The sequence below is a fragment of the Mastigoproctus giganteus genome, chromosome 13 (assembly GCF_048544385.1).
Source record: "Mastigoproctus giganteus isolate SK-2022 chromosome 13, ASM4854438v1, whole genome shotgun sequence".
Lineage (NCBI taxonomy): Eukaryota > Metazoa > Arthropoda > Arachnida > Uropygi > Thelyphonidae > Mastigoproctus > Mastigoproctus giganteus.
Window position 1 is genome coordinate 166,325,564 of NC_143587.1, and position 20,970 is coordinate 166,346,533.

A 20,970-nucleotide genomic window follows, 5' to 3' on the forward strand; every position below is an offset into this window, starting at 1 on the left:
ATTTTTAGGAGTAGCAGGTATTTCTAAAATAGTCAAATGACTTCGCTCAAGAGATCTTGTAGAAACATCTAATTCCAATCATTCTAGGCAGCTTCTGCAGCAAACGATCTTTAGAGGCCATCCTGTAACCCCACCCAAAACTTTAAGCACCTCAAAAAAAGTGGTCATTTCAGAACACCTCAAAAAGAGGTAATTTCACACATCATTCTTGCCATTAGAATAACGACCAAACAGGATGGTGTCCTTACACTCATAAATAATATTATCCTTACGTTCAACATTCCTGATCTCCCTGCATCATTTAAAGCTGGCTACCTCTCCTGTAAGATCGAACCATATATTCCAAATATACTTAGATGTTTTAAATGCCAGAAATATGGGCATTCTCAAGGCTATTGTGTGGCTCCCAAACTAAGTGTACAGTGGTAACACCAAACTGTCCCAACTGCCAGGGGGCTCACACTGCGTATTATGGAAAATAGGTAAGGAAATACTGAAGTATAAGGTAGAGAAAAATGTCTCACAACAAGCAGCATGAAAATGGGTATTAAAAAACCGTATTACTGATTTCTTGGTATGTTTTTAAGGTTATGTTTCAGAAACATTAAGGTTTCTGAAACATAATTGGTTAGGAAAAGAAAAGATTGGTTAGGAAAGAAATCTTTTCCTAACCCAATCAATTGGGTTAGGAAAAGATTTCTTTATTTTTCATTATATTTCCTAACCTGAACTTAAATGTTAGATTAGGAAATAGGAAAAGGTTTCCTTATTTTTCCTAACCTTACCTTAAAGGTTAGGTTAGGAAATAATAGGAAAAGAAAGAAAGATTCTTTATATATGTATATATATATATATAATATAGAAAATTAATAATAACTTATGTAAAGTTAACTAAACAAGAACTAATTAATGCTATCTATACATATCTAGATAGAACATTACATCAGTCTTATTATATATTTTTTGTATAGTTTAAGTACAATTAGTAAAATAGGTAAGATATATTTCATATAGGAATATATGAAATTGATATTTCATATATTCCTATATGAATAATTAAGTAGCTACCAGCTTATCCTATATGAAATATATCTTACCTATTTTACTAATTGTACTTAAACTATACAAAAAAAATAAAAAATATATATATATCACATAACATGAATCAATCACTTAACACTGTGATATTATTATCTGTTGTGTTCATATAGCAATCAGTACATCCAGGACTGGCTTACTGCTTGTGGTGCCTAATTCATAACTTATGTTATCACGCATATATATATATATATATATATGCATTAGTGCATCTAGCAGCACCTATCTACCACATGCGCCTACCTATCCACCACAGATGCCACCTGAAGGTGGCGCCTGTGGCAATGCCTCACTTGCACACCCCTATCATCAGCCCTGAGTACATCATCTGTCAAGCCTACGTGTCAATCAATATACCTTTCTCGACTTCTACTACCGCTACTGATAACGTGCACCATCTGTTTACTGAGAATGTAGGGAGAAACTGCAGTAGCGGCAAACCAGTTTATCCAGTAAGTTTCCCTTAGTTTGCCATGGTTCTCGTGTTGGCCTTCTTTGCCTTGGCCCATATTCTAATTCAGTCAAAAGGACTAGTTTTGAATACAGACTGATATTACAGTTCCTTCTCATTGGGCCAGATCCTCATGGATGAGACACCAAGAGCAACAAAGACCAAGAGTATAACAAATTATACTGATACATAGCCAAATAAGCCACAACAAGACATTGTCATCTTGTTGACCAAGTCAGGAAAGTTAACAAAGGAGAAAGATACAAATCTTACACAGAACAAAGTAATTGATCAGAGTATGGAAATTGTCAAGAAGTGGGATAATGAACATAAAGTTCTCTTGCTACATGCTGTTGACGAGATGAATATTGGTCATCAAGTATTTCCAAAATGAGAGAAATATAAACTTAACCTAAATTCAAATAATGCAGAAAATCATTCAATGGAATTGTAGAGGCCAAGAAGCAATTTAGATAAATTAAATTATTTAATGCACCAGCACGATCCTGCAAGCATTTGTCTACAGGAAACATATTTATCATTAAATTATACTCCTACTTCTCTAGGTATACTTTATGCAGACGGGATAGATGTACTGAATCTCCTGCAAGGAGTAGCAATTTTAGTACATAGAAATATACCCTCCAAACCTATCTATCTTTGCACCACTCTAGAAGCAGTAGCTATTCACACTGTTCTTGGCATTACTTTCACTCTAGTCTACATTTATGTTTCACTAAACGTTTCCGTGTTCTGAAGAACTTTACCATTAGCATTAATAGAGGCATATGATGCAAGAAAGTGCACTGCTGAGAGTCACCATGGAACAAGTAAATACATAGGCTGTGTTAGGGTAACTAAGAGTAAGAACAGGTGCATTTATACTTGCATGTACACCAATGCTAGAAGTATAGTAAATAAATTCGATGAATTCAAAGTGCTGATTGAGGTATCAAATGCAGATATAGTTGGGTTATCAGAGACATGGTGTCACACAGATATAAGCAATGCAGAATTGGAATTTGGGGAGTACAATGTGTACAGAAGGATAGATTGGGTTGGAAGGGAGGAGGGGTTATGCTGTTAGTTAAGAAACACATAAAATCTAAGGAAATGTATCCAGCCGACATGGGTGGACAGTGCAATGTTGAGTTAGTTTGTTGTGATAAATGCTGGGAAAGGGGAAAATGAGAGTGGGAGCGTGTTATAGGCCTAATCAGAGACGGTCTGCAAGAGTAGCTCATGATGTCTTGTCAATGATATACAGGAATTTTTCTAGCAGGGATAAGGTGATTATCCCCTTGTGTAAGGCAATGGTCAGGCCACACCTTGAGTACTGTATACAGGTCTGGAGACCTCATTTTAAGAAGGATGTAGAGCTGTTGGAACAAGTACAGAGAAGGGCAACAAGATTAGTGAATGGAACAAAGGGTTGCTCTTATGAAGAAAGTCTTAAGTTTTGCAAATTACAGTGTCTGGAGACTAGGCACCTGTGAGGTGATCTGATTGAGGTGTATAAAGCCTTGAATGGTTTGAGCATGCTCAGTCTGATGGGATTCTTTCTCTTGCTCAGAATAATCACCTGAGAGGGCATAAATTCAAATTGAGGAAAGACAGATGTAGGATAGATGTGCGGAAGTTTGCCTTTAGCCAGCGGGTAGTTGGTTGGTTGTTGTGGATCAACTTCCACAACAAAGGACTTCTATCCTTTGTTGTGGAAGTTGATAGCCTAAATAAATTTAAGGCTGAGCTGGACAGGTATTTGGAATGAACGGAGGAGTGAAAAGGGAGCGTTTTTTTTTTTTTTTTTTGGCTGATGCTGCATAAACTTGCTTTCTTGCATAATATGACTCTGCTAATGCTAAAAATGAAGTTTGCACCTTGTATGTAGACAATTTTTATACCAGCTACTATCTGGCGTTTATCGTTTCTTCATCAAAAAACTCACGTTGTTGGTACATTACGAGCGAGAAAAAAATTTATGCCTAAAGAAGTCGTACTCAAAGCTAAATAAAGGAGAGATGATAGCCAAGGAAGAAAAAAATGGAATTATTCTAAAGTGGCGAGATGCTCGAGATGTAAGACTACTAATAACAAAGCATGCCCCAGAAATGGTTGATGGATCCTCCACCAGTAAAGGAAGACGAAAAGAAGCCAAAGAAAAACCACTGCCTATTCTAAGCATATAATAAGGAAAAAGCAGACATTGATTCTTCTGATCAAATGGATTGATATGCCGCAACGCTAAGAAAGGGATAAAGTGGTACCAGAAATTAGTGATAGAATATATACTTGGAATATCAGTTGTCAATGTGTATGCGGTATGCAAGAGTGCCACACAAAAACAAATAAAAATAAGCTTTCGGGAAGAGGTAGTTACGGATTTCCTAAATATAGAATGGAAAGAGAAACATGAAAGGCCAAAATGTGCTAACACTCATATACTAATGATAAAGTTCAATGCAAACAACAGGAAAGTTAGAAAAATATGCATTTTTTTTTGTTACACAAAACTGAAAGAGTTGGAAGAAAGATCAGTTGATAGCAGAAAGGGAAAAAGAGTTTCGACGTATTGCCCAGACTGTATTTGTCAGCCTTTCATCTGTTTAGAGTGTTTTGGACAACACCATAAATCTTCATAATTTTGTAATTATAAAATTTTTAAATAATAACCAGTTACTCACTTATTTTTTTTTTATGGCATCATGGAAATTTCATCACGTGTATCACCAGATGCTACACTTTTCAAAAATAATGTAAATTTCCAATCATCAGCGCTATACAGCCGCTGCAGCTCCCACTGAAACAGTGGGTGTCAGCAATATATGTCCGATGCGGTGCCGGAAAAACGTAATGGTGTCGAACCTATATGGCCAACGCAACAGTCAACGTCATGGGGGTCAGCAGAGCTGGACTGTACAAAGGTTGGTTAGTAAGGGCTGCAGCCTCCCTCTGTAAGTCTGCATTTTTTTCGTTCTTCATGGTTTTAAATTTGTTCCTTTTCGACAAGAGAGGCCTTTTTGGTGGCTTTGAAGCTTTTATTCTTGCATAATGTTACTACCCACTGCTTACTCTTCCGAATCAGTGTTAGTTTCAAGCTAATGGGAATGCTGTGGCCCAGGGGAGAACTGAGGGGGGCAGTTGTCCTCTGAATCACAGCCTTGTAAGATGCACTATTTGCTTGATGTTTGCGGAGCAGTCAAGTATGGGACATGATACTGCCATGGGGGATGTCTTTGTGTGTGTGCGATGCAAGGAGTGTAAGGAGATAAGGCGACAACTCAGCGTTGTTATGGGCCTATATGAGAGCTTGAAGGATAGGGTGGATGCCCTCGAAGGATTACAAGTGAGGGGCCCATCAAGCTCTCAGCTGCCCACACCAATGCCAGAGCTTGCACTTGGTCATCGCGGAACACAGCGGCAACCCCCAAGGCAGAATGCGCTGGTCCCAAAGGAACTAGTAGTTGTTGGTGACTCTATTGTCAGGGAAACGGGAAACATGCTTTGTAAAAAGGATAGGTGGAATAGGACCAGGGTATGTCTGCCAGGGGCAAAGGTTGATGACGTTGTAGAGCGGATATCATCTTTTAAGGGCACAAAAGGTGATATAGTTGTACACGTTGGCACTAATGACATTAAGAGTAGGAGACCGGCGGAATTACTTGACAAGTACAGGTCACTGATGAAAAAAAGCCGTGAATTAGGGTTGAAATTGAAAGTGTCTGCAATTCTGCCCAGACACGATAGGAGGGAGTATATGATGAGAGCCCTGTCAATCAATTCGGCCCTGGAAAGATTGTGCAGGGCTCAAGGGGTAGAATTTTTTTCAGCCTGGTCTGTACTTGTTAACAGGAGAGACTGCTTCTACAGGGATGGGATACACTTAAATAGAAAGGGTGCAAGAATGTTTGCTGATGCTATCGAGGCAATGTTAGGTGGGTCGGAAAACTGCTAGATTGGGGGGATACAAGGACTAATAGATTAACAGTAGCCACTGGCAGAGGTGAAAGTGATTCTTGCACTGCTTCTATTGGAATGAGCCGCAGCCTGGAAAATAAGATGCAGGATATTTCAGAGACTGCTGGGAATCATTGGGGTACAAGTAAACACATGGGTTGTGTTAGGGTAGCTAAGAAAAAGAACAGGTGCATGTATACTTGTGTGTACACCAATGCTAGGAGTTTAGTAAATAAATTTGATGAATTTGAGGTATTGCTCAAAACATCAAAGGCAGATATTGTGGGGATTTCAGAGACGTGGTGTCACACAGATATAAGAAATGCAGAACTGGAATTTGGGGAGTACAATGTGTACAGAAAGGATAGACAGGATAGGAAGGGAGGAGGGGTTATGCTATTAATTAAGAAACACATAAAATCCAAGGAAGTGAAGCCAGTCGACATCGCTGGACAGTGCAGTGTCGAGTCAGTTTGGTGTGACATAAGCATTGGGAGATCAAAATTGAGAGTAGGAGTGTGCTATAGGCCTAATGACTCTGATGAGTATAATAAGAAACTGTTCGGAGAAATAGAGTGGGCCAGTAAATCAGAGAGTCTTATAATGGGGGATTTTAATTTCCCAGATATTGACTGGAATTTGGGGGCTGGTCACTCACACAGTAGCAAGGCTTTTGTGGATTTATTGGATGATTGTTTTCTACATCAGCATGTTCGGGAGGCAACTAGAGGGAGTAATACTCTTGATTTGATTATCAGTAGTGATTCTTCATGCATTCAGAATCTGCAGATAAATGAACCACTTGGTGGCAGTGATCACAGTGTGCTGAAGTGGGAGTTACTCAAAGAGGTAACTACCATTAGGGGTAAAGGGAAGGGGTATTGCTTTCGTAAAGGCGACTACAATGGACTGAGACAGTATTTAAATTCTATACAGTGGGATCAACTGATGATATTGCCAACAGCAAATTCAAAATGGGAAGCATTCAAAGAACTTATCGTGGAAGCTACTAGGCTTTACATACCAACTAAGAAATATTGTTCAAGGTTTAGGCCTAAATGGTTGTCAGATGAACTAATGAGGCATATGGCAGAGAAGAAAAATGCATGGGATACATACAAATTAACACGTGACACGGATGCCTATGATAGATACAAGTTGATCTGTAACCAAGTTACAAAGGAGGTTAGGCAGGCGAAGGCAGATTACGAGAGATCCTTGGCAAGGGATGCGAAGAAAAACAGCAAAGAGTTCCTTACTTATGTAAACTCTAGAAGGAAGGGGATGAATCAGATTGGTCCACTTGAGATCGATGGGTCAACTGTTGATGACCCTGCTCGGGTAGCTAACAAACTAAATGAATATTTTGCATCGACATTCACACATGAGGAGTTATTCAGCGAGGGGAATGCCAGAGGTGTATTCAACTCTAGCAGTAAGCTAGAGAATCTTGTAATAACTGAGAGCAAAGTGGAGGAGAAATTGTTGAAGATAAACACAAGAAAGGCACCTGGGGTGGATGGGATCTATCCAGTTATATTAAAGGAGGCAGCAAAGGAGGTAAGCAAACCCTTAGCCATAATTATGAGAGCTTCCTTGGACTCAGGGGAGGTACCCATTGACTGGAGATGTGCAAATGTGACCCCAATTCACAAAGGGGGATCAAAGGCTGACACAAGTAATTATAGACCTGTGAGTTTAACTTCTGTTCCCGGAAAATTAATGGAGGCACTGGTGAAAGAAGCACTGCAGGATCATCTAGACAAGACTTCAGTTATAGCTAGGACACAGCATGGTTTTGTTAAGGGGAAGTCTTGCCTGACCAATTTGATTGGATACTATGATGCAGTCACAAAAGAACTGGATGCAGGGAATAACTTTGATATTATATACTTGGATCTTAGAAAGGCTTTTGATACTGTTGCACATGGAAGACTGCTGCACAAATTGGAGCAGTGTGGCATTGGAGGCAAGTTGCTGCTATGGATAAAGGGGTGGTTGAGGGGGAGAAGACAGAGAGTGGTAATCAATGGACACTGCTCATCGTGGACTAATGTTATTAGTGGAGTCCCTCAGGGTTCAGTATTGGGGCCTTTATTGTTTTCTGTATTTATAAATGATATTGATGATGGTATATCAGGCTTAATGTCCAGGTTTGCAGACGATACAAAGGTTGGCAGGGTTGTCAAGGACACTACTGACACTATGCTGCTGCAACAGGATTTGGAAAGGTTGAGCAGATGGGCTTCGAGGTGGCAAATGAAGTTTAACATTGACAAATGTAAAGTACTACATATGGGAAACAGCAACCCCAGAGCAACGTATCAACTCTGTGGTACTACACTGACAGTGGTAGAGAATGAAAGGGACCTGGGGGTGGTGGTGCAGGCAGATATGAAGTTCTCTGAGCAGTGCAGACGAGCTGCAAGAGTAGCTCATGGTGTATTGTCAATGATATATAGAAATTTTTCTAGCAGGGATAAGGAGGTGATTATTCCCTTGTATAAGGCAATGGTCAGGCCACACCTAGAGTACTGTATACAGGCCTGGAGGCCTCATTTCAGGAAGGATGTAGAGCTGCTGGAACGAGTACAGAGAAGGGCAACTAGATTGGTGAATGGGACAAAGGGGTTCTCTTACGAAGAAAGGCTTAAGTTTTGCAAATTACAGTGTCTGGAAACTAGGCACCAGCGGGGTGATCTGATAGAGGTGTACAAAGCCTTGAATGGTTTGAGCATGCTCAATGCTGATGGGATTCTTCCTCTAGCTCAGAAAAATCACCTGAGAGGGCATAAATTCAAATTGAGGAAAGACAGATGTAGGATAGATGTGCGGAAATTTGCCTTTAGCCAGCGGGTGGTTGGTGGGTGGAACAGACTTCCATCCCTTGTCGTGGAAGTTGATAGCCTAAATAAGTTTAAGGCTCAGCTGGACAGGTATTTCGAACGAACAGAGGGGTGAAGTGGAAGTGGTTATTTTTATTTATTTATGTTACTTTTTTTTTTTTTTTTTTTTTTTTTTTTTTTTTTTTTGGCTGATGCTGCATAAGCTTGCTTTCTTGCATCAGATGCCTCTACTAATGCTAATGCTAATGCTAGTGACTGAGTTAGCTGCCTTTAGGAAGTGATGTCCATTCTGTATCTTAGTATGAACTAACTCTACTGAATCAACTACTTACCCTACCAAATCAATGTTAGTGACTGAGTTAGCATCGTTAGCGCCATTTAGGAAGTGACATCATTTAAAATCTAGCAGCCACCTATTAGGAAGTGGCATAATTTGCGTCATTTAAAATCTAAATGGTCAGCTTTCTTTGTTACCAATCAATTGTGTCATTTCTGTTACAAGACAATTTCGTTACCAATCAGTTTTACTCTACTGCTGCCATAGAGGCACCTCCGTAGCCAAGTGGGAAGGAGCAGCAGCAGCAGTGCGTAGCACACGCTTCTTGATTAGACCGAGGTTCGAGCCCGTCACCACCAAATAGGGAGGATGCAGAAAGGTCAGGGAATGACCACTGCATATCCCGGAGCAATATGGCCTTAGTTGCTAATGCCCCTAAAAACCAAATAACAGCCGCCATAGATGTTTTCACATCAATAACCAAACAATTAAAGCCACTCCCACAAATGATTCAAAATCTATAAAAATATTGCTGAGAAATATGGAGAAAAACAGAAGAATCAATTTCGATGATACGTTTTGTACACAATTTCTTATTATAACATGGCAGGAACTTTTTGAACCATCTTATGCTTATCTAAGGCAATAGATAGTTCCTTTACTTGTTTGTTATTACTATCAATTTACCAGGGAAATTGAAAATTGAAATTATTAACACACTGGAAACAATTCGAAAAAAAAGAAATAAAAGCAGAAAAAAAAAAAAAAAACAGATTCAGAAGCATGTATGATATATCAAATGTAACAGATTATAAGAGGAAATAATGCAATGAATATAACCTCTGGCTGATGATAACTTTTGTATTAAATTCGAGTATACAACGACGATGGCTAGATGGTACTGGATCCAGTTCAGTACCATCTAGGGCCCTTCGTTACCAATCAGTTCCATCATTTCTGTTACAAGAAAATATCGTTACCATTCAATTTTACTCTAGTGCCACCATAGATGTTTCCACATCAAAAACACCCTGAAATTACTCTTTGGTACATCCAAGGACACTCAGGAATAGACAGCAATAGACGGTAGTTTGTGGTATCATCTTAGGTTGGTACCACCCTGAGTGATACTACACTTAGGGTGGTAGAAAATGAAAAAGACCTGGGAGTGATTTTGTAGTCAGATATGAAGTTTTCTGAGCAATGCAGACAGGCTGCCTGAACTGGTCATGGGGTATTGTCAATGATATATAAGAATTTTGTTAGCAGGGAAAAGGAGGTGATTATCTCTTTGTATAAGGCAGTGGTCAGGCCATGCTTCGAGTACTGCGTACATGTCTGGACCCCTCATTTTAGGAAGGATGTAGAGTTGCTTGAGCATGTACAGAGAAGGGCAACAAGATTGGTGAGGGGAATGAAGGGTGGTCCTCTTACCAAGAAAGGCTTAAGTTCTACAAATTGCAGTGGCTGGAGACTAGGCACCTGTGCGGTGATTTGAGGTGTATAAGGCCTTGAATAGGTTGAGTATGCTGCATTCTGACGGGATTCTTCTGCGTGCTTAGATTACGAACCTGAGGGGTCATAAATTCAAATTGAAGAAAGACAGTTGTAGAATAGATGTGTGTAAATTTGCCTTTAGCCATTAGGTTAATTGCTGGAACAGACTTCCATCTGTTGTTATGGAAGTTGATAGTTTAAATAAATTCAAGGAGTAACTGGACAAACTTTTAGAGGGAATGGATGTGTGAAATTGGTTTTTTTTTTTTTTTTTTGGCTGATACTACATAATCTCATACTTTTGCTTTCTTGTATCACTTGCCTCCATTACTGCTGCTACTACTACTACTTGTTAAAAATTATCCCCAGTTTAAAAACTGTTAGACACATTTTTTGAGCCGGACCATTCATAAATGGAGTGTGACTCAATGCATTGAATTTGAGAGAAAAGCCAAGTATTTACCCGTGTATGCCCCCGAGGGATCGGCCCAAATAATTAGAGGTTCAAGATTAAAACTTACAACATTCTGTGTAAATATCATGCAATGCAATGACTTTTGCAATTTTACTTTTCTTGCCAAACAACTTAAAGGCACTGTTCTTTGGAGAAAAGTCTACTGCCTTGAATTCCAAAAAGGGTGGGACTTTTCAAAACAAACTACGAAGGTGAATTGATAACAGTAAATCTAGAAAGACCCAAAGAAAGATCCAGTAATGAGCAACCTAACCTTTCTAAATCCTATAATGAACAACTTTATATAACTCAATATTTAATGAAAATGTGTCAATATTTGACAATACCGAAGGAGTACCACAAATTATATTTAAATTTAAAAGAATCAGTAGAAATAAGGGATAATTTAGCAGCACTGGATTTAAGTGAAGAATCTGAATATGAAGATGATATTGAAAATTAATTTATACCAACTTGTATATTATTGTAAACAGGTGTTATTAATAAATTTTCATTTATTTATATGTATATGTTATTCTAACCTCGTTTTATTAATAAATTATTCATTTCTGACCAACAAAAATGAGTCCAAAATTATTTTTTCACCTTTTCAATTTTTTATGAATCTGACAAAATTTCAAACTTCACAACACCAAAACTGGGCCCTGAGTTCCAAGCAATCTTTCTAGTGCGATGTTCTAGGGTGAGTACTAGTGCTTTAATAAACCCTCCATCGCTTGCAACGTTATTGCTTCCCTCGCTGAGCATGGTCACTGGTTGGCACCGCTCCTGCCTCCACATGGCAGGGCCGGTAACCTGGGAGTAGGAATCCCCTCTTCCAGGGCCAAAAGGAGCAGCAATGGATTGTGATGCATATCCATTGCTAGAGCCCACAGGCTCCAGACCTATTACCTCAGTCTCAGAACACGACTTGAATCGTCCGAAGAGAAAACGGACTGAAAAACAGAGTGCAGATTTGCCAGAATTTCTAATAATGCACTCATTATCCCCACAACCTGTCGGCAAGTTATTGCCGTTTTTAATACAGAAATGCTTAGAATTGGTTGTTGGATCCCCTGAAATGGTGAAGCATCTCCAAGCTGGAAACCTAATTGAAGCTTCCAAGCCATTCAGAAAAACTGTTAAAATTGACAACATTTAACAGCATTCCAGTGTCAGTTATGCTCCATAACACTCTGAACACCTTTAAAGGCATTATCAGCAAATGGAACTTACTGTCTCTGAACAAAAAATAATACAAGAGCTTAGTGAACAAAAAGTGACTCATGCACGGAGAATCATGACGAAAAAAGATGGCAACCTACTATCAACCAGGTCCATCGTTTTAACATTCAGTACTCCGACTCTTCCATTTTCTGTTAAAGCAGGTTACCTAAATTTCAAGATTCGGCCTTACATCCCGAACCCCATTCGCTGCTGTAAATGTCAGAAGTACGTCCGTATTAAAGAAGAGGACACACAGCATGCCAAGGCAATGCTGTGTGTCCTCTTTGTGGTTCCAAGGAGCATTCTCAAGAAGACTGTACAGTTTCCACTCCTATTCATCCAAACTGTAAGGAAAACCACCCTGGATTTTCTGAAGTGTGTGACCTTTGGAAAACAGGAAAAAAAATCCAGAAATATAAAGTGGAACATAAAGTCACTTACCCTGAAGCAAGAAAGCAAGTGCTACTAACCATGTGGCGGTTCCGTAGCCAGGTGGGCAGGAGCAGCAGTGCGTAGCACACTCTTCTTGTTTAGACCGGAGTTCGAGCCCGTGACCACCAAATACGGAAGATGCGGAAAGGTCAGGGAATGACCACCGCATATGGCTTTAGTTGCTAATGCACCTAAAAACAGCTACTAACCATGTTTAGCCGATCGTGCGCATCTGTCACTAGAAGCAGCCGCTCAGCTGCAACTCAAACAGATATCTCCATAGAACCGAGCATTTCCTTTGCCACCTGGGCCAAAACTGGTCCCGTATCATTGGGTGTCCCGTATCATGCAATAAGAAACCTACAGTCAACGAAACCAGCAGTATGCCGATCAGCATCCCAACTGATGCTATCTCAACCTTGCCCGAAACAACAAAATCAACTACTGTTGAAAATCAGAAAAAGGTGAAGCCAGAAATAGCAACATGGAAACTGATGTTAAATCAGAGGATGATGACACAGTAGTAGAGTTACATGCTAATAATATCATGGATACGGGACACCCAATCTTTCCCAGAAATGAAAAACCAAAACCAAGCAGACAGAAACCTTCTCAGAGAAAACAGTCAAATCAGTCTTCCTCAGTCAAACCCAACCAACGAATAAATTCCCACAATGGAACTGTGGAGGATTAAGCAGTAATATAGACAACCTCAGTGATTTACTAATTCAAACTAATGCAGTAGGTGTGTGCTTACAGAAAACATTTTCATCACCACACGCTTCTGTCAAATTCAAAAATTATACTATGTTTAGGTAAGACAGGGTTTCTGACTCTCCTGCTCGTGGTGGGGTAGTTATACTTGTGAAATTTACAATACCCTGAAGACATCTCCAACTACAAACCTCCTTAGAAGTTGTAGCAGTCCTGATAGCAATGGGAATATCGTTAACCCTTGCATCCATTTATATATCACCGAATTATCCTTGCTCCCAGACTGAACTGGACAGTCTTGTCACACAACTTCCACCTCCTGTCTGTTGTTTACTTGATGATTTCAATGGTTGCCATCCATTATGGAGATCTTCCACCATGGATAGGAGAGGCCAATTAATCGAAACATTCCTGGATAACCATAACCTGAGTCTGTTAAATTCTGGCTCTCCAACTCTTGTTCAACTACATGCATTTTTTACATCAGCCATCCTCTTATGTGACCTATCCATCTGTTCAGCATCTCTTTTTCCAAGCATGGAATGGGTAGTGCTAAATGATCCATTCCACAGTGACCATTTTCCTATCATCAGCTCAATTCAAACACAGGTCGTGTCATACCCTAAAGGCCGTACTTCTTGGAAACTTCCACAATGCAGACTGGAAAACCTATTCCAATTGTGTCATACTTGAAAGCAATATGTACAGCAACACACAATCTTGATGACGTAACTGACCACATTACCAGCCATGTATTATCTGCAGCAGAAATTTCCATTCCAAAATCTAACCAGCGCAAGAGTGTACACCAAAATCATGGTGGAATGAAGAATGCTCCAAAGCAAAGCGTGATAAAAACCGAGCTTGGAACCACTTTCGTAAATTCCCAACTACCGCCAGCCTAATTGTTTACAAAAAACTCAGAGCTAAAGCAAGACACATTATAAAAAAAGCAAAACATGAATCCTGGATTAACTTCACCTCATCCATTAACAAAAATACTAACACTCAAATTACCTGGAAAAAAATACAAACACTCAATGGGAAATTTCTACCGCTGCAATCACCAATAATACGATGGAATGGGCAGGAATTATCTTCCCCTACTGATATTGCAAATGCGTTATCAGAGTCTTTTTTATAACATTTCCACCTCATCCTCTTATGTGACCTCCTTTCAAAGCATTAAAACTAATGAAGAATGTGTGGCGCATAATGGCCTGTAGCTGCCGTCGCGCCGTAAAACATACAACAACAATGAAGAATGTCAAAAATTGAATTTTCAAACTGGACTCTCACTTCCTTATAACCAGCCTTTTACTCTAGTTGAGCTCAAGGAATGCTTAAGCAAATCATCAAATAGTGCAGCAGGACCAGATGGCATTCTCTATAGTATGCTGAAGCATCTATGTGAAGCCGACCTTGGCATATTATTACTATTCTATAACCATATCTTTTCAGAAAATACTTATCCTCTGTCCTGGCGGCATTCCTATATCTGTGCTATTCCAAAACCAGGCAAAGATCCCACTCTGGGCCAGAACTACAGACTGATATCATTAACAAGCTGTTTGGGCAAAATATTTGAAAGGGTGATGCATAAAAGGCTTACCTGGTTTCTAGATTCCCAGAACCTTCTTTCTGATTGCCAATATGGCTTCTGTAAAAACAGATCTACCCTAGATTTACTTGTAAAACTTGAATGCAACATACGAAATGCCTTCGTCATGAAACAGCATCTGGTGATGGTCAACCTAGATATGCACAAAGCATTTGATACCACTTGGCATCATGACATTATTAAAGATATGCATCAGTTGGGGCTGAGAGGCTAACTTCCTCAAATAATTCAGAACTTTTTAAAATTACACACCTTTCAAGTCCGATATCGAAACATGCTGTCAGCATCTCGCATTCAGGAGGAGGGTGTCCCGCAGGGTTCAATACTGAGTGCTACCCTATTTGCGATTCGGGTCAACAACATATTGGAAGATTTTCCAAAAACCATTCAAATATACATGTATGCAGATGACCTCACTATATCTTGCCAATCATATAGTATGAATACTGTTGAAAGACAGTTGCAAATTGCTCTATTCAAAATAGAAGCCTGGACCTTTCGCAATGGATATCGTCTTGCTGAGCAGAAATCCACCACTACTCACTTCTGCAAACTACGGTCACTTCATCCTGATCCTGAGCTAAAGATCAATAACATGTCAATACCCCTTGCTCACACTGTCCATTTTCTAAGCCTGGTGCTAGACAGGAAACTAAACTTTCAAGCACATGTGACCTACCTTCAGAACATATGCTTGAAGAAATTGAATATCCTCCGGTGTGTGTCAGCTGTGTCATGGAGTACTGATCGACAAACTCTGATCCATCTTTATCGAGCTCTCATCAGGTCCCACTTAGACTATGGCTCTCCAGTGTATGACTCTGCTAGAAAAACTACTTTAGAGCGATTGAACACAATCTAGCACAGTGCTCTGAGAGTTTCTCTAGGGGCTTTCAGAACCTCCCCAGTTCAGAGCCTTTACATTGAAGCCCACGAACCTCCCTTACATCTTCAGAGGAAAACATTGATTTTTATGTATGCCACAAAAATCCACAGTCTTCCCTCTCACGCTTTTGGTACCACTTCGGTATCGTACAGACATCTAGTTGGAGATGTCTGTACGATACCGAATGGGAGTCATTTTACAACATTAACCAAATAAAAACAGACCTGCTGCACTTAGACTTAAAGAACTAACTCAAACATGGAACATAGAGATCGGCAATATATATCAGGACATGACACTGCCTGATCCACCGTGGACGAATATTCCTGCAATTTACAATGACTATTTCCAACAGTGGAGAAAGAACACCTTGTCTTCGTTCAATATCGCACAGTTACGTGAAACTCACTCTGTTTCTAATTCACAGGCCTGTAAGATCTATACAGACGGATCAAAAACTGAGACCCAAGTAGGCGCTGCAGCAATCTTCCCGTCATTACCTGTAGAATGCAGTATCTTCATTGCTGAGCTTTATGCTATTAACCTGGCTCTAGATTACATTACTCAACTTCTAATTTTGTCTGCCTTAATATACACTGACTCGCTCAGTGCTGTCTCTGCCATAAATAGTAATACCACCTCCTCTCACTCTCTAATAAAACAAATCCATTCTAAATTACTTATGAGTAATGAGTCAAACCAAACTGTGACATTCTGCTGGATCCCAGGGTATTCTGGTATAGCAGGAAATGAAAAAGCAGATCTTGCAGCCAAACAACCAGATACTGTTTTATAGAATTGTCAAGTTCCATATTCTGATTTCAAACCCATCATCTGTAAAGCATGTTACAATAGCTGGTCGCTAATGTGGAGAGGTTATCCAGGAAACAAACTATACCAAATAAAACCAGAACCAAAGCTGTGGCTCTCCAGCTTCCGGAAAAGCAGACCAGAAGAAACAATTTTAGGAAGGCTTAGGATTGGGCATACTCATCTCACTCACCTGTATCTATTAACTAATGATAGTGCTCCCCAATGTACATTGTGTCAAGTACAACTGATCATTCGCCATTTGCTAGTGAACTGTCCCCACTTTCAAAACATCCGCTTAGACACCTTTAAATCAATTGCTAATACGCAGTCTTCAATAAATTTAATGCAGATTCTGGGAGATGATCCTAATAAAAAAGAACTATTTACTTTTTTAAATCGAATAGGAATATATCATAAAATATAGTTATTATTTCATGTTCACCATTAGAAAGACACAATATGGCCCTAGCAGCCTATGTGTCATTAAACTCAACAACACCAAAACCACGAAAGTGCTTGTTAAGCTCCTGCATAATGGTAATCTTAAATTACCAATATGCATTAAAACAGTATCTTTGGAAGGTATTCATACAACAAAATTTAGTTAAATAACTTAAAATCTTCGATTTTTCCAGTCAAAGAATCTTTAAATGTTTGTTTCAAAACACTATCTTTTTGCAGATTCGTGATTTTGGCGTGGGATCAATGATATGACATATTGATTTGACACATTCGTGTTTGCTGAGGGCCAGTGATATTGCTATGTGTGAGTTCTGTGGCACCGTTTTATCATTTAGACATTTTAATTAACTGTCCAGATTTTAGCAATACTTGTTTTACTGCTTTTAACCATCTGACTGAGCCTTATATATTCAGTCAGATTTTATCCAACAATGACAGTGTCCCCTATTTTTAAATTTTAAATCTTAAATAAATTTATACCTTATTAATTTGTATAAATGTATATAAAATATTGAATATATATATTTTTAATACATATACTGCTTTTTAAATACATAAAAAAGGTTATGAAGTAACCTTTTTTCAAAGGTTACCAGAATTTATTTATATATTCATTTTTAAATCTTATAACCATGTAGTTAACCTTATAACCATAACCATTATAACCATAATCTTGGAACATAATAGCCTTAGATGCTAATACCAATAAAATTATAATCCAAAATCAAAATTCTCAATAAAGAAATAATTTAATTATGGCACTTTTTTTTTGTTTTATTTTAGAACCATATACACAATACAAAATTTGGGTAAAGGCTTTTACAGCAAAATATGAGGGTGGGGCAAGCATGCCATTAGAAGTTAAAACTGATGTTCAAGGTAAGAACATTTGTTATCTTGTGTGTCTTTTAATATTGGAATGTTTTTTATTAGTATTATGTATTTCTAGCAATCGAAAGATTGAGATAAACTTGCCAGAGTTTATTTCAGAATGTGGTGGGTGTTATTTTTCAGCAGAGTTACCAAGAGCATTGTTACCAAGAGCAATATAATATATATCATAAAATACTTAATACGTTTATTGCATACCATACCTTTAGCTGGATCACCAAAAATGAAGCGACTACAATCTGGAGACCTATTTGAAACAGCTACCTCCAAACATTCTGAATGGCTGTTAAAGACTACATTGTGGGGAGTAACAGATGCCTACATTTGGTGGGCATCTGTTACTCCCCACAATACTATGTTCATCAAAAGGCGTTATCACAGAGTGGGATCTACTTGCAGTCGCTCATGTGCAATAAAAATCAAACCAAACCTACTTGCAGTGTCTGAGAAAGAATTTAGCTCATGTACTTACTAATCAGAAGGTAATAAGTGTGAAACAAATGATTAAAAAAGATGGAAATCTTACTCCAACTCAATCCTTCATTTTAAGTGAAGGATTGAGTCAGAGTGAGATTCAATACGGCAATCCTTCAGTAAACGCTGGCTATATAAATTGCCTCATTCAGCCGTACATCCTGAATCCTCTTTTGTTTTAAATGCCCAAAATATGGCCACCCTCTGCAGGTATGCAGTGAGGCCGTAGGATCATACCTAAGCAGATTACTCACCCTCAACTCCCATTAGTTCAAGCTGCAAAGGAAGCCACCCTGTCTTTCCCAAATCATGCGAATTGTGGACAATTGGAAAGAAAATTAAAAAAAAAAAAAAAAAGGCATAAAGTCGCATATCCTGAGCCACACAGGTAAATTGTTGACCATGCGTAGTCTGTCTATGCATCTTATATCCAAAGCTATCTTTCAACTGCAGTTCAAACAAATGTGTAAGTGTTTGAACCAACCCAACACCTCTCTAGCAAACTGGGTTAAAGCAACCATTTCAGCCTCCAGAAAAAATACTCCTAAAAGAAAAACCAGCATAGCAACTAACACTCCAATTATTATCACAATTGATGCTCCAACAGTCTCACATGACAGTGAAAAACTTAAAACTACTAACGATAGCAAGAAAACCAACTCGCCCACCAACAGTGTGGAAGTGGATTACTCAGATTATGAAGTCCACATACTAGAACTTCATGCAAATGACATTATGGATGCCGGGTGTCCCATCTTAAAAGAAGAATGAAAAAAATGCCCTGCATACAAAAAGTGAATTCAAAGGATCAGTGAGCAGTTCGTAGGGGGATCTATGGGTAATTTCTATAATGGCTACTTTGAATTTTACTTATTTCTTTAAACAAAATTAATTATTATTGTTACAAGTTTGGGAATCCCTGATTTAAAAGGAATTACTGGCTCAATTGAATTTCATCGGTGCATTGCCTACAGGAAACATCCTTGTCACCACCAAAATTTCACCAAAATTCTCAAATTACATCATGTATAGACATGATAGGAGCTCAGAGTCTCCTGCCCATTGAGTAGCAGCTATTCTTATTAATTCTAGCACACTATCCAGGCCCATCCAATTACAAATCACCCTAGAAGCTGGGGCAATTCTTATTCCAGTGGGTATTTCAGTTACCATTGTTATATTCCACAATCTCTACCATTTCACTATTCAGAATTCAACAACCTCATTTCACAATTCCCAACTTTATTTGTTGTTTTGGTGATTTTAATTTCCACAATCCATTTTGGGGTTCTGCTACAATGGCATGAGGGAAATAGATCAAAGAAAATAATCTTAATTTACTAAACTCTGTATATCCATCTACCTACAGGATCTACTTGTGATTGACTTGTCAATTTGTTCCCCATCCTACTTTCTGATCATGACATGGTCTGAATTAACCTTTAACATTTTCATGATCATTTTCCAGTTATTTTCTCATTACAAACAGGGGTAATTTCAAATGCTGATACAGTAGTCCACTTTGAAATTTAAAAAGACGAATTGGGATAGATATTCTGCCCAGATACTTGTAGATGGACTTTATCTTCAAAAATGACCTATTATTATTATTTTTTATTATTATTATTATTATTAGCCATATGGTGCAAGGAAGCCTGAGGCTTATACTGCACCAGCCAAAAAAAAATCTCCCTGTGTGTGAGAAAGAGAGAGAGAATGTGCCAGATGTGTCAAGAAAGAGAAGAATGATGATATCCAGCTCAGGACCCTGGGTATGCCTGGGTATACTCACCAGATGTGAGCCCCTGGGGATATTTTTAATGATGTAACTACTTACATAATGAATCAGATTCTAACTGCAGCTGATGCTTCTGTTTCAAAATCCAGAGACATCACATTCACCAAAATCATTGGTGGAATACAGACTGCTTTAATTCCAAACAGAAGAAAATCTGTGCTTGGAACAAATTCTGCAGGTAACCAAATATTACCAATTTAATTGGTTACAAAACAAGACAAATTAGATGTAAAGTGAAACATGATTCATGGATTGAATTTTGCCTCGATCATCACAAAAGGAAAACTGACATACTGCTCATCTGGAGAAGGATGCAATCCCTAAATGGCAAATTTGTACGGCTGCCTTCTTTGACACTGCACTGGTATTGGAAAGATATCAACTCCTGAAGAAGCTGCAAACGATACTGCTCCTAGCAGTATCGTTTGCCACAATCTCTACCTCTACCTCCTGTGCATCCTCCTTCCAGAACATCAAAGCAGTTGTAGAATGGTATAATATCAAATTCTTCATGCACTGCTCCTTCCAGTACAAACAACCATTTACACTCATACAAATATACATGGTCCTGGTTCTAATCTAAGTGATATCACTTTCCACTTACAGTCTGCCAAGTCCTGTGTATTTTTTTCTGACAGAATCTCAGTTATCAGTTGATTGAACCACTGCTCATCTTAGTTGTCAAAATTATTCACTGTATGATTTCTTTTAAAGTTGGTACTTGTGCATATGGCATATATCCATTCTGATATTCCTGTCAGAAACTTGGTACTTTGGAATCTCCTCTTTTCGATCTTCTCTGGCTTAAAATCTCTCTACCACATTCTGTCAAATTCATCTGTTGTCTCTACCGTTCTCCCAACTCCACTAATCACTGGGAACTCTTTGACTTCCTCTCCTTGCAACTTCAATTTCTCCAGTTCAACTTCCCTAACAGTGAGGTAATTTTCCTTGGTGATTTTAATGGTCACAACTGCAACTGGTCGAGATGCTGAGGCTTTTGTAATTACTAATGACCTCACACAGATTGTTCATTTACCTACAAGAATACCGGACAATCCTAACCATACAG

The 20,970-nt window shown here is 38.7% G+C and overlaps 1 protein-coding gene across 1 annotated transcript in view; it reads left to right on the forward strand.

Annotated features, from left to right (window-relative positions):
- LOC150076579 (putative receptor-type tyrosine-protein phosphatase mosPTP-1) overlaps nucleotides 1–20,970 on the forward strand; it is a 995,686-nt gene that overhangs the window by 649,073 nt on the left and 325,643 nt on the right. The window contains exon 8 of the mRNA XM_090387917.1: nucleotides 17,519–17,614. Coding sequence (XP_090244043.1) covers nucleotides 17,519–17,614 — 96 coding nt within the window. The remainder of the gene's footprint in view (nucleotides 1–17,518; nucleotides 17,615–20,970) is intronic.